Genomic DNA, 15,611 nt, shown 5'->3' with positions numbered 1-15,611 from the left:
GCTGGGAAGTGAGGAGAGTTTTGCCGTTGTGATGGTGGGGGTATAATGGTGCACTGTGAGTCACTGTTAAGTAACGGTGCCTTTTCACATCAGCATCGCCCACATTGGGTGTGTGGTGCCAGGGTGTACTGAGGTGTCTCTGCCTCAGAGAGCGAGGGAGAGGGGGGGAGAGGGGGCGATGTATGGGGGACATACTGTACATTAGTCCTATAGGTCAAATGACATATGGATTAATATGAATGACTCTATGACAAAACATAATCATTTCTTTTTTCTTTTTCTTATTTAGAATAGCTGGACACTCATAGCAATTTGTCGGTATGCGAAATATTAAGCCACAGCTAGCAGCTGTTAGCAATTACTACTATCCATTTAAGGAATAATTATTCTTTTTTATAGATTTGGTTTCAAGCAGTACAGCAGAATTGCAATGAAATAAAAAATTAAGAATGATTGAATACATTCAAAATATGTTAACTCAGAATTAACAAAGCCAATTCACTTATATTCTCATAAAGAAAATTGTCTTTTTTACGTTGTAGTTATTCAAGTTGATTAGCTGTGTATTATATGTTTTGTACATGTATGCTTTAGAAGCTTTTTTGATCAAAACATAATGCCAATAAAGATTCAATCAACTTAGCTGAAGTGAATTAAACGTAACAAATGATGTAAGAATTATATATATAAAGTTAAGTAGAAATAGAGAGCCTTATATTTCCGAGTGAAAAGAGTTGGGTGGATGAACGTTGGTTTAAAACCAAAGAAAGGAGTTAAACAAAAATAAACACGACAGGAAAAGAAACACAAGGAGAGCGCCTTTATCCAATCGGTGAGGTTTCTATTCTAATCTCGATCATCAGCCACTGTTCTCTTGCAGCCGGTCAAATCGATAGAGACTCACGGCTCAGCACGACACCTGGAAACAGAAAAAACAGACGCACAAACAGGCAGAAACCTGCTGCATCTCCAGACCAGAGGCCCCTGAGTTCTCTCGGTGCAAAATGCAACAAGTACAACATAAGAGAGGAAGAGGGAGAGTAATTTTGGGTGTCTTGTTTTTTCTTTCCTAACCAGCTATTTATTTGAATCAACCCTTTCCTGTCTCTAATTTTCACTAATGTATCATATGCACACATATACACATGGACATGCTTCCACAGACTGATTATAGGGTGAAGATAAGCCAGCCAAAACACAGAAATATACACGGAGGAACAAGTCTGTGCAATCGCTCAAACAGGTCAGGCCTGATATGAATCTAAATGGGGGAACGGTAATTGTCCTTAGAATATGTGTGGGCGTGGTTAAAGGCAGCCATTTTGGTTAGTCTGTGATTATTCTCATGCAGCTAGTACTGCAAAAATATACACTGCAGTCAGCATTATCTGGATGCATGTGTTTGATAGCCTGATGAGACTGAATTGTCCTCTCAACTTTTTATTCAGTCTGATATCCTTTGGAAGTAGGGCGCTTGGGAGGAAGGGTTTATTTTGCAATAACTATTTATGGTGCATTGCGTTTTTGTAGGGAAAAGATTGATGCTGATGAGTTATCATTTCTGTATCTGTAATTACAACAACACAAAAAAGCCGTCCCCATTCTCAAAAGAAAGCTCTGATTGGCTTAGTTGTTTTAATAACCAACTCAGTAGTCAACAAGCAACTAGAAACCAGCCTAAGTGAGTGATTTAAACTCTGTATGGGTTACAAGAAGATCCTCAGTCAATTTCTATATATATAGATATATATATATCTATATATATAAAGATATATGTTTAACAACCTTTAATTCAATAAACTATCCAATTTGTAGCCTTATGTGTGGGCAGTAATAAACGACACTTGCTGATCAACAAAATAACTCCCACACTTTTGCATATAAGCTAAAACCTCAACAGATGACCCAAATGGTAAACATCGATATCATCAAAACGTCTGGGAACTGCATATGTGAAGCTCATACACATATCTTGACCAGAAAGTATTCAAAGCCTTGAAAACATCTTGTTCGAATGGACAGATTGTGTCCAAGCATACACTAAACGGCCCCTTTAAAGCTGTTTCTGATTAGCGGTTTTCTCTTTTTAAAAGCCCAGAGATGTTATGTGTAATGCAATCTCCTGGCTGTGTCAAACTGCTACCTCAGTGCGTACGCTGTGGAAGACCCCAGACATGAAAACAAAGGAGCTCTGTTCTGGCTACATGCACCTTTTCACAGACACACATCATGTAAAGGCTACGGTGGGCATCTCAACAAAGTGTTAAGGACTACAGGCTACTTCTTTTACAACATGTTTGATCGTTGTGTGCTGTATCTCCTGCACATTTTCTTCAGAACCGTTCAAATAAGTCTTACTGCAGAGCTGTCTGCAGAATAAACTAAGGAGAAATAGTGGTAATGACATTGCTTTTTTTTTATTTTTACAAACGCAGCTAATGTAAATAAATGGTGGAATGTTTTTAGCATAATTATCAGACAGTAATCACCATTTCAAATAGATGCAGAAAATGATTCCATATTTGAACATCTCATTTGTCTGATTTAACTTCAAAAGCAAAACTGTATGTGACAAACCAGTGCCCAGCTAATGCATACAATTAGGCATCAATTAAGACATACATGACTCACATGCCACGCAAGCAGTCAGATTGATTAATTTTGGATGACTCATAAAGAAAATGCAAAGATATGGATTTTTCTGGGGATATTGAAATGTTAACCACTTCAGGCACAAATACATGGCTTTACCCAAGTGAAGTTTAAACCCAAATAAATGATTAATTCTGGTCAAAATCATAACACCAGAGGAAAATAAACCTTTGCAAAATACAACTAGAATTTAGCGAGTTGGCAATCTCTGAAAATGTGGGTCAAGGGTGTTTTTTAATGTTATGAAAAGGTTTTGTCTAGATATTTGAGATCAGTGCTAACCAATCCGTTATTTGTTTTTAGGGGCATCAGACATTTAACCTTTTATTTAAGCTTTAGTGCCCATCCTACCGCTTCTGAATTCCAAATTAAATCCTCTCTATGTGAACTGTGTCTTTGAAAGGGCTATTCAGAACTGGTGAGTAAGCTTCTATTTGACGGTGCTGACAGAGCCTCAACTGCAACTGGCATGTTTTGAAAAGCACAAATTGCCTTATCCTCTAAGAAGGTATTTGTTGACACACAAACCTGGAGAGGATGTTGATGATTGACACATGACCACTGCAGCAGAGAAACTACAGAGCTGGACATTTATCCCAATTAGCTCACACCCATGTACGCACGCAAAGTGACATAATTAGGGCAGACAAGGAAACGTGGCTAACAACGATGGACCTCATAGTCTGTGATGTGTGCTATAAGTAGACAATAAGCTGCTAAAGCTCCCACTCGACCCCTCATTATAGTCACTCAATCCCAACATCAAAGGAGAGACAACCTTATAGCTATAGGATGACGGTGTGTGTATGAGTGTGTGAGAGTTTATGAGAGAGTGTGTGTGTGAGGGTTTATGAGGGTATATGTGTGTGTGTGTTAGTGTGCACATACATTATGTTCCTGTTCGTTAATCTTTGCATGGACCAATTTAACTTTTACACCCTGGGAGTAAGCACATTTTTGGGACGTGAGGACATTTTGGCTGGGCGTGACATCTTCAAAGGGCTGTTTGAGGGTTTGCAGATGGTGTTAGGGTAAATGTTATAATTAGATTATTTTAAGGGTCAGTTCCTACAAATTAAAAAGAAATAGCCACTTTTTAAGAAGGTAGCTCCAGTTAATATAGTTTAGAGCAAGGATGGTTTGCTGTTTCAGAGTAACCATAACAAATATTCTGGAAATGAAAGTGGTGGTAATTTTTCATGCATATTGGACCACATATTACATCTAATTGCTCTGAATTGTATTTCGATGGTAGCAGAAAATTCAGAAGCAGCAATCTCAATGTTCCTCAGGCATGAAACATGTATTTTTCTGTAAATTAGTCCTTTAATGTTAGAATTGGGGGTATGCAGTGGTGATTGTTACTTTTAGGGGTTATAGGTAAGGGAAATAATTACGGAAATGTGGGCTTTAGAAGAGGTATAGAAGTATGAACATACAGTGTGTGTATAGTTTGCACCTTGGGTGAAAAAAAACTGGAATGAATGACGTCCTTTTAACTAGTTATGAATAACTTGTGACAGAGAAACTGTCACCTATTATAGTATGACTATGTGTGTGTGTGTGTGTGTGTGTGTGTGTGTGTGTGTGTGTGTGTGTGTGTGTGTGTATGTGTGTGTGTATCTGTGTGTGTGTGTGCCAATGCTTCCTCGGCCTGTTGGCCTTGTCCCATAACTCTCTGACAGTATTTGGCGAGGCGCTAATCGACGAGGAGCATCCACTTCGTCGTGTTTTGTCAGAACATGAAGGCATCGCTGCCGGATCAACAAATCTTGGAGCTCCAAATTCTGCCATATGTCTGGCCATGTGTTCCCGTCTACCAGCTGGGAGCACTCAGTGCCGCGGCGCCTGTCTAACTCAGTGACTGTGCCGCTCCAGACTAGGACAAGCACTCCAACGAGCCGGGGCCGGTGACATCATGTTAGTGCCGGGTTATCTGTGAGTGTTAGTGACATTGCACTAACACCGTCAGCGTTGATGGTTTAATCCCTCTGATGTAAAAGATATACGTAATGTTAATGTGCTTTGGATAAAATCGTCCATCAAACATCACATGTTTTGTGAGGTTTAAGTGATACTTTAGCTTACCGGGAATTACGTGTTTTTTCCAACTTAGCAAGAGGAGGTCAAAGTAATGGACGCCTCTTTAAGAGTAATGCTCCAATTTCAGGGCTTAATATTGCCTAACATAGCTTGAGAGATCAAATGATCCGACAAACTGAACATTTTAATATCCATTACGGACAATTTCCATCCAAGACAACAAATAAATGTTGATGTTGTCAAAGAGCCATCAAACAATAATGCAGCTGCGATCCATCTTGTTTGCAAAACAGGATTAGATGCTGGACGACAATGAAAACAACCATTAAAAATGTATTCGAACATACTGACTTGATCTTGGGATTTGTGAAGCGATACTGTAGACCTACTGCTCTTTAAAAAAAGGGAATACAAACACATAATATTTACCACGTTCATCATCTAAGTTTAGTTTGTTAGCTTGATAACATATGCTGATAAGCACAACAAAGAAAATACAGTTGAGGTTGCAAACAAAATTATTTGACAACATTTGTTTGTCCTGATGGTGGCACTAAAGTACAAAAATGTAAACTTGCTGGTTGTCTAACAGAAATATGTATGGCACCAAAGTAAGTATGCTTCATTTTCTGGTTGTCCATCGAATAGTTTCTGAGAAATGTCAAAGTTCTGGTGGTAATAGATTTATTTTGTATGTAGCTCCTCACAGATTGTAAGTGAGAATTTTTGCACGTTTTAATCATCCATTAGGAAACTTACCAATTGGTGTAGGAGGACTTTTAAGAAACTTCTTCGACTCAGTTTATCACAAAGTCAATATTAAGATGTAATTTAACATGGAAACCATCAGCAGCTAATCATGACAGGCTGATCACAAACTACTGCTACAAATGTTTTCCACTACCATTAAGCTGTAAAATGTAGCTATTTTCCAGTTTTACCTCTGACTCAATTTACAACCAACTTCGTTTGGTTAATGAGCTCGTTTATTGGAGCTTGATATTCATTTATTATTTTCCGACTCCTAACAAAACATATCATTCTATAAACAGTTCTTGTTAAATGGCAACAGCTGCAAAACTGTAGCTAATAACACGACAGCTTCTGCACATGTTTATTTATACAAGTCTGAGGGGTTCATAGGAAAATACGTGGGCGGTCTTACCTGATTTGGCGACCGAAACTCTTGGTTATTGTCATTCATGTACATGTTGTCACCATCAAACTGTGGACAGAAACAGAAAGAAGAAATAAACATGGTTAGCAAGAAGGGTTTGAAACATTTGGGGGCCGCAGAGGAGGTGCAAAGGAGAAAAGCTCTTTACGGGTGGCCTGAAGTGTGAGACTAATGACTTTGTCACTTTGGTTAAACCTCGTGGTGGCATGGCAGCGTGGGTAATTACTGCTCGTCAGCGGCCTGGTAATTAGGCTACATGAGCACAGTGACGGGAGATGGGCTTTTCCCTGTGGGCACCGCTGTGTGTCTCAGAGAGAATGAGTGTGAATGAAACTGTGAGTGCATACAGTAGTAAAGGGTGTGTGTGTGCCTGTCTGTTTGGACCCTGTGTTAAGTGTGTGTGTGTGTGTGTGTGTGTGTGTGTGTGTGTGTGTGTGTGTGTGTGTGTGTGTGTGTGTGTGTGTGTGTGTGTGTGTGTGTGTGTGTGTGTGTGTGTGTGTGTGTGTGTGTGTGTGTGTGTGTGTGCATGTGTGTGTGTGTGCGAGTGAGAAGGGTGCACAGCGGAGCATGCTGTGTCTTCAGGACGGAGCTAATAGGGCGTTGAAAGATCACTTGCTGCAGGTGGCACAACACTGTTTGACACTACAAATGGCCCTTGACCCCCGAGGGTACTGTAAAACAACACCAGGTCACAGCTGGAGCACTACATGCAACATGCTAGTTCTGTTGTATAGTGTGTCTGTGACTGTAGGCTAAATACCTGAAAATTCCCTACTGATATCAGCGTTGAGCGTGATATAAATAAAGGACACAAATTCTGTTTTTAGCTGCAGAGAAAATTAGATTCTGCCACACAAAAGGCTCGGCAGCTGAACCCGTGCAGTGTCAAGGTGATTGAGAAACTGCTACCATGTTAAGATGAGCTGCATTGTAAAATGCCCTTGGCTTTCAAAGACATCAAGCTTTGTCATTCCACGCTTGCAGCAAATGGAACGAACCTTGACTGGACTGGATAATAACGTAACATGAACACAAACACAAACACAAACCTGACGTGTGAAATAGAGCCCCCTTTTTGTTTGAATGAGGTCATTCTATGAGATATCAATGCACAAAGACAGCAGAGACAACATGATCAAACTAGACAGCATTCCACGTCAAATTCCTCAGATGTGAAGATACAGGGGGCCCTTTTTCATTTGGGGTGGTCCGCTTTGTGCCTATAGAGAAAGCGCGCAAAGTCTTGAAAGATAAACACACCCTAGATATGAGCGAACACAAATGGATCATAAGATATACCTGCTAAAAACAATAACTAGGTAGACTAATGGACGGAAATGGGCAGAATTCCTCAGGGGGAAATCTAATATCTACACTGGAAGACAGGAAAAAAGTCCAAGTGGCTAAATGAGCATGAGAGTGGTGAGAAAGAGAAATTACTGTACATTATTGCAGGAGAACAGCCGAGGGAATGAGTGCCAGCCTCAGGGCAATGGTTGGTTAACGATGCATATCATGGAAACCCTTTTGAGGATTCACTCGGTTATTCTAATGATTACATTCACATTCAACCACGTACGCAAACAAGAAAGTGAGACAAGCGCTGCATGTGAACCACATTCACATCCACAAGCCCTACACCAGCAGGTAAAACTACACGTTTATTTCAAGTGAATGCTGGCTAATTGTTCAGAGCTACAGATGCTAATTTGCTTAATAAAGCAGTATAGCATCTCTAACCTGACAAAAAAGCAGTGAAAAGTGACAGTTTCTCACCGAAAGGGCCAAAGTGATTGGTGACACATCTGCAATAAACTCTTCTCTTCTCACATGAAAGCCAATTGTCCTCGCCTAACTGAGCAATTTCACTCCATTTCATGCCATTTTAAAAACATCTTTAGAATAAGATTCTCTCGTTTGTGAAGAGAGCAGTCACTGAGTATCGTCATGTTAAAATACAGAACGCTGCCTGATCTTGTGTAGCGTATTAGCTTATTTGGCTAACTGAATTTTTTTAATGCAAAGCCTTTCAGCAGTTTCTTTCATCTCTAAAGGGAAGCAATGAAATTAGACAATACTCATTTGCGGCAATTACATCTGCAGTATAATACTCCCCTAAAAGGCCAAAGACAGCCTGGAAAGGTCAGCCATTTTGTGCTTCAACATGGCTGCCCATATATTGCAATGTAAAGCTGTTTCCCCCTGCTCTTCTCTCGATAGCTCTCCTTTGCCTCGCTCTCCCACTTAAAATGCCAATTTATCCTCGGCTCAATGCTATCAGCTCTGCCATTACTCCACATTTACTGCAGGAATCATCTTCTCTTTCTCTGTTGTTCCCTTTCTCTCTCTTACTCTTTTCTCTCACTCTCTCCATCTTTCTTTTTCCACTCCCCTCTCTCCTCGTTACAACCTCCCTCTACTTCTCCATATATCCCTCCCTGCCCCTCTTTCTTTCCCTTCTTCTCTTTCTTCAGTAGGCCTTGGCTTCGCTTTCTCATCGGCAGTCTAATTGGGCATTCTGCATGAGACAAGGGCCTCATTAAGCAGTAATTACACACATGTTGTTTTCGGCAAACATCTCTATTTGGATTGCTTTGCATGGTAATTGTTCAGCAGGGACTACTGCTCGCGATGTTTCCCTCTGTGACACACGTGGTGCTGGGAGAGAGGAATAAAAACATAGAGAAGAAGAATAGAGAGGAAGGAGGGGTAAAAAAAAAGAGAGAGGGTGGGATGTGAGAATACAGAAAAATAATAATAGGTTGTGGAAGGGAGACAAATTGAGAAATAAAGAATGCATGCATGAGAGAGAAGAAGGTGAGTCACAGGGAGGCAGAAAAGAGACAGACTAAAAGGATGAAGGTGATGCTGAGGCAGTAAATGGAGAAAGACAATGAATAAATGACAAAGAAAGAGGTAGACAGGTTCAGTGTGAGGGGAAAATGAGGTGTAGTGGCAGAGAGAGAATGAAAAGGAAGTACAGAACGAGTAAATGAGGAAGAAAAGTGAGGAAGTAAAGACAGTGAGAGATAGAGACAGAGACAGAGCGTCCCAGAAGTAGGTCATGCCTTGCAATCATCGACAAAGCTGAGCGTTTCAAAAATAATGAAGCCACAAGGTGGAAGTAATGCTAACTAGCATATCCAGGGAAAACATGTAATATTTACACAGTGCTAATGGTGTGATACAATGCTGGGATCTTTTCATCTTGGAGTGCACCGGTGAAACAGTTGATGACAGGATTGGAGGAAAAATTAGAGACTCCACCGAAGATTGTTGTTGATTGATGGACTATTCAAATAAGCTCCTCATAAAGCCTTCTAGGCAACATCTGTTTGTGAAGGGGGATGGGGTGTAGATAAAGGGCTTGTGCGTCTGAGTAATGCCACGACTGTCCAGTCATAAGAGAAAAAATTACCTTCCGATGATGAGAAAAAAATTACATTGCAATGATGAGGACAACATTCATTTTGATTGACAGGAAACAAATTATCTAGTAGGCAAAATATAAATTATATTTGCCGTAACTTTCAAACTAAAGGATTGAAATATACAAAAAATTAAGTAATGTTTATGTATCTGATTATATCCAAAAACTACACTAAAATTCAGGTTTATTTATCACAGACTTGTCAGTGGTGGAAGTATATAGAGGAACATTTGGTCAAGTACTGTGAGTAAAAGTTTGAGGCTTCTTTACTATTTCGATTTTACGCAACTTTGTTCTTCTTTTCCACTATAGTGTTGAGCAGCAGCTATTAAAATATTAAGAAGAAAACCCATCAACTTGGGTCAACTGGAAGAATAAAATGGGTCCAACGATACAAATAAATATTTAAAGTATATTACATTGTTACCTTGTACTACTGTCACTTAAGAAAATGATCTTATCCACCACTGGGCTTTTTAACCATATCATATACCATATTACAGTTCGTGGAGATCAGCTACTCAGGATTCAGGATTTGACGGTAAAAAAAAATCAGGATTTAAACCTTTACTCAATCACCATGGCAACATCCGTAAAATTGTACAACCACAACAAACTTTAAGAACTTTCCGATGTATAAAGGGGAATCTATAAGCAGAGTGTGTAATACTTGTGACTTTAAAAGCCTTTACCAGTTCACCAAGTCTCTAAAAATAATCCTCTCACCGAGCGGAATTAATAAGCCCAGAACAGTACACAGCCATTCTGTGAAGAAAGGGTGTGGTGGTAGTGTTGGAGGGGGGGGGGCTCATGCAATATGTATGTATGCTTGTTTGAGCACCCTTCTTCATCATCTTCCCCCTCTTCTCTATACTTCTCTTTTTACATCTCTGCCTCTCTCTCTCCCTCATCCTGTGTTCAATTAAGCAGTAGGAGAGACCTAGCAAACTTCAACCTGAGACAATGTGCCACTGAATTTTGATGTTGCCCAACTTGTCACTGCTGCTTCAAAGACAGACGAGAAAGACAGAGAGAGAGAGAGAGAGAGAGAGAGAGAGAGAGAGAGAGAGAGAGAGAGAGAGAGACATGTGTGCACACAAACACATATGCACACACACGCCTAAAAGCACAGGTGGAGTGAAAAGAGACAAAGAGGTTGAGAGGCAGAAAGAGGAAGAATATAAAGTTAGAAAGAAAGACAGACAGAAAGAAAGAAAGAAAGAAAGAAGGACAGACAGACAGAAGATTACTATATTAGATATGGTAGCTTTATTTTAGAGTTGCATGGCAGGAGGAGTGAGAAAGAGAGAGAGAGGAGAGACTATAGTAACAATTCTGGTGTTGCACCACGCCCCAAGCAAACAATGAACATGGGCAAACAATGAACATGGCACAAACACACACTTGCACACACACACACAGTCACACACACAGTCACACATACACAAAGCCCATAAAAAGCGCAGCCTGTGGCCATGGCGACACATGCTCTGTTGTCGTTAGATAAGGGAAACAGGGCCTCTTCCTGGGTGTGAGAGTTTGATCCTGCACACACACCACACACACACTCACTACATGTGCACACTCTGCAGCAGCCATGGGGTCACATGCACTAACGTCCAGCATCTGATGTACCTTCACCTTTTATCTTCGGCAGGGTTCATTTTCATATGCAAAACCCGGGCTATGTTTAACTGGTGACACTGTGCTCCGGTCAGCAGCAGGATCAGATATCGACGAGACACACAGAGCAGCTCCTCCTATCACTCAGAGGGATTTAGGTGGAATTCTGTTTGGAATTTCCTGGCACTGTGCCACCCAAGAAAGTGTTGGAATTGGAAACATGAATGGTGTAGCGTTGCTCTTCCTCAAAGGACTGTTTCAAAAGTGTTGAAAGACTATCTGCATTACCTCTCCAGCTGATTCGGTTAAAGAAATATTTAGTTTTATTGTCAGTGATGGTGCGATCCGTCAGCTCACATTTAATGAGCATCAGTTATTTTTGTTTTGATAAGGTCTAAAGCATTCCACAGTCAAACAATACGGAGACACTCACACAGCGCAAGAAACGGCTTCAAAAAATATTTTTTTCACAAAAGACATAACACAGGTTCGAACCGCTTCCGGCTTCACCTATACCTTGTGAAGTTTAAAAATAAAAAGGCATGCTGAAGCTCTCATTCATCCACTTTCTGTTGCACTGGAGCAACCACAAAAGAGAAGTAACAGTCAACAGCAGAGATGGGAGGAGAGATTGAGGAGAAAGGCTGAGGGTGTGTGTATGTGTGTGTGTGTGTGTGTGTGTGTGTGCGCGTGCGTGCGTGCGTGCGTGTGTGTTTGCGTGTGTGTGTGCGTGTGTGTGTGCGTGTGTGTGTGTGTTTGTGTGTGAGGCCAGGTGGGGTGTTGCTAAATAAGGTTTTGTTTCCACTATGAACTTGGGTTCACTATGAGTTAGTGTGTTCACAAAGAGATAGAAATCTAAACGGTGATGGTGACACAAGATAACTCACAAAGATTTAAGAGCAGTCACCTGTCAATGGCTTTAAGGATGTTACATTTGTTTTTCTTATAACCCTATCTATCATTAACAACACTGTAATTAAGCACTTTTTTTATATATATATATAACCATATCATATTGTGATTAACAAATCTGAAGTAATAATACAGTTTTCATCTTGGGATGTTGTGTAAAATAGAAGCGACCAGTCAGTCACATCATGATATAATGCTTATTCTGGTCTTTATCTTCTGTATTTGTGAATATGAAAATGTTCACTCAATGATCTTAAAAGGTTGTTTGGTCAGTGTCATAACAGTCAAATGTATTTTTTTTTCAAATGCATCCAGCTGAAGATTAAGGTCAAAGCTTCTCCGCCTATGGGTGTCGTTTTATAAACCCCTCATGTGTTATTTACTGTCTATCAAAAATGTCCAGGCATGTCAACGTACATCTTGATTGTGTATCATCAGTTCGATCAGATGTATGTGCAGTAACTAGAGCAGAGCACTAAAGAGGTCATATCCTTAAAAACTGACATTTGTTTCCTCAGAAGGTGCATTAAAACGGTAAGTCTAAATAAATGTGTACAAAATACATAGTGTTTTTTTTATTAGGGAGGTATAGCATTAAGTACCACTATGGCACACCACTTTTAGAAATAAGCCTTTTTTTCATCTGAGGTGTCCTGTATCTGCAACCAGATGGAAGTAGAGTAAAAAGTGTGCCACATGCCTGTGCATGTGCAAAGGTGTAACAAGAAAAATATGTCAGACCAAAGTGCCACCCACACGGTCTCCCTATCCCCGCCGTGGTGGCTTTCAACAGCCTGTCTGCTCACCAGAGCTGGGAAACACATTCTTAGCATCACGTACAATAGCATCACATTGAATTAGCAGCTAGCCCTAGCAGGTGCTATTCTCAACTTGGGTGCTAGGAGAAAAGTGGTTCTCCCACCAGTCTACCTGACACTCATGGTCTGAGGTGAGAACGTGCGAGTGTGTCTGTGTGTACAATATGTGTGTCTGTACAGTAGGTGGATGTCTCTACGTGAGCCTATGGCGGTGAGGTTTCTCTGGCAGCAGGAGAGGATGCAGAGCGCAAGCCACTTTTAACTGACTGAGGTAAACAGCGATGAGAAAAGATAAAGGGCACAGTGAATGTCACATTACCCCAGCCTTTGCCTCTGCTCACCGCAGCATCAGATAACTGCAGCAGGAAAAAAAAGTCTTGTTTCCTCTAGCATATAATTGGTTATCTTATTTAAATCTACTGCTCTCTTGCTTTTGCACAGAATACAAATATGAAAGAGCAAAGGGAAGATGGAGAAGAAGAAAATGTTCACTGTCCTGGCAGAGACTAAAATAAATCATTATGAGAATCCATTTCTACAGGTGTGTTCTTCTCTTACTATCAGCACAGTTATAGAAGGTGGTAAGTGTTATTGTTGAACTAGTGATGATCAGGTTGCCGTGTGTTCACTTTCAAACGTTAAATAATTATATAAAACAAAACACGCATTTGAAATGAAAAACACTTTACAGTTAACTAAACAGGGAAGTGAGCCAAATTATTGCCTATCAGTGTTTTAACAAAGATATGAAATTCACAGGAAGGGACATTGCAACATTTACTCTGATAGCAGGCTTTCTGAAGAAAGATCTATGTGTTATTTTTTGGGCACTATTTGCTTGTTTTTCTATTTGCTTCTATTCCCTGTAAATGAAATCTGTATACAATTCAAGTACTAATCATTTGAAGAAGCAGTTATAGATTAACTCTAAAGAGTTCAATGATGCTTCCAGTTTCATAATTGCTTTGCGTGGATGCACACACATTGTGACCCAACTAACAGTACAGGAGTGTATTTTGCACCTTTGTATGTTTTCACACATACGTTGCTGCATTCAAGAATCATAACTCCTGATATCATCTGTATAATATTCCTGTAAGTGTGCCTGTTTTGAATGCAAATATATGCAATGTTTTAAACCATGTGCGTTAAAAACATGGACAGTGTTTGTGTGTTCTTGTAGTTTTCCTTTTCTTCAATAAGTTTAAGTAGATATGTCTCTCCATGAAGGGAAATTTCATCACAACTTTTAACCTTTTAGCCTCCAAAACACCACAGGGCCCAAATGAATTGGCAGACAAACATAATAGGTTTCAGGAATTGGGGGCTTGGCTACTGTTTCTCACCACAGTGGGCAGTCTTTTCCTAGCTGGATTGATGCCTGGAGGGAGGGCAGTGTGGAGCCTAACCCCTCGTTCACCCACACTGTACCGGGCCTGTGGTTAGAGAGAGACAGCAGGGAGGGAAAGAGAAGAAACAGAGAAGACAAAAGTGGGGAAGGAAACGAGATGGCGGGGCTTTAGTTTGCGAGATACAAGCAGGGCATTTGTAAAGGAACATGTCAAGGCCCCCCCCCCTCCCCCCTGCACCTTTCCCTCCCTCTCCCTTTCTCCGGTCGCTCTGCTCTTCCCCTCATGCCCAGCGTACGCGTGCAGGGGGAGGAGTAATGACATGAGACTTAAACAGTGACTGCTACGCAGCGCCACGCTAGGGGAAGAATGGAGGTTAATGAACTGACATCCCCTCCACCCCGAACACGCCTCCACCCCATGCCCACCTCCCTATCTCTTGCACACACTGAGAATCCCCCTACAAAACAGTGGGGCTGAACGCTGGCACTGAGCCAAGGGTCTGGAGATTTAAGGAGTATCATGGAACAACAAGTGGATTTACACAGCGAGTACATACACAATTAGTAATCTGATATAACTTACATTGTAAATGACCTGTAAACATATAGGCTCACATAACTAAAATCACTTCTAATGTACACTTGTGGCCCAATGAGACCACAATTCAAATTTCAAGTCAGAAAACGAAAGATTTGAATGGTTTGAAAATGTGTTGGGTAAAACTTTGATCTAAATCAAAAACATGTATTCTGTGCCTAAAGTTCCCTCATTAGGTTTAATTGAAGTTGAAATGTTGACCTGCTGGTGTTACCCATGATAAGGGAAATAATAACTAAAGTCATAAGCGATTAATTCTCTGGGGACAACACATGTTTGTACTAAATCTTCTTTTAGTCTATACAAATTAATTGTTTTAAAAGACAGTTTACTCAGTCAGATGCAGGTTTCTTAAATTGTCACTCAAGAGTCTGGCTGCTAAAATGGTTAAAAATAACATTCAAAGCGCAGGTGTCAGCATCTTACCAAACAGCACACAACACAACTGTTCACCTAAGGACAGTTAAGGACAAACAGCTCTTGCGCACCAGACCATATATAATACACATTGTGCTATTACAGTGCATACAGGGCCGTGAATAACCGATCAGACCATCAACAAGACGCTCAACTATTTATTGGTTGTCACATGGTGGAGTGCGGGTGTGTATGATGTTATATAAAACCTCAGTGGCCTTTAAGTTGCATCACAGGAAAACCAAGTAAAGGTGACAATTATCAACAGCTAAGAGTTGATCTGAGACAAAGCATGCACAGCAATACATCAAAGAGAGAAGAACAGTGAGGTCCAAAGGAAAGCTTCAGAAATGCAACTTTAAAGTTGTTCTACAAAAAATGACATTTGCATGACTATGTCTGAGGTTAAATAAACAGATGCTAGTGCACTCAACACGAGTTTGCCAATAAGATATCCTAACACTGCTGGTATTAATCTATTTTTAATATAAGCCAGTGCTTTTCATTAAGCTCCACACTGGCCCGCTGCATGTCTGATTGACAGCTCCATCAGAATCCTCCACACCACATTTTCAGAGACCCTTAATCTA

At 40.5% G+C, this 15,611-nt stretch overlaps 1 protein-coding gene across 4 annotated transcripts in view; it reads right to left on the bottom strand.

Annotated features, from left to right (window-relative positions):
- Nucleotides 1-15,611, bottom strand: part of LOC104956588 (TOX high mobility group box family member 2-like) — a 74,999-nt gene that overhangs the window by 28,310 nt on the left and 31,078 nt on the right. For 3 of the 4 annotated variants that reach the window (XM_010784095.1, XM_010784096.1, XM_010784099.1), the window contains exons 2-3: nucleotides 14,002-14,091; nucleotides 5,861-5,920 (exon numbers count right to left, since the gene is read on the bottom strand). In XM_010784095.1, coding sequence (XP_010782397.1) covers nucleotides 5,861-5,920; nucleotides 14,002-14,091 — 150 coding nt within the window. The remainder of the gene's footprint in view (nucleotides 1-5,860; nucleotides 5,921-14,001; nucleotides 14,092-15,611) is intronic. The other variant, XM_010784097.1, reaches the window with a different exon arrangement.

This window comes from Notothenia coriiceps, unplaced genomic scaffold, assembly GCF_000735185.1.
Source record: "Notothenia coriiceps isolate Sejong01 unplaced genomic scaffold, NC01 NC01_scaffold00026101, whole genome shotgun sequence".
In the NCBI taxonomy this organism is placed as follows: Eukaryota; Metazoa; Chordata; class Actinopteri; order Perciformes; family Nototheniidae; genus Notothenia; species Notothenia coriiceps.
This window is presented reverse-complemented; position numbering and strand designations above follow the sequence as displayed.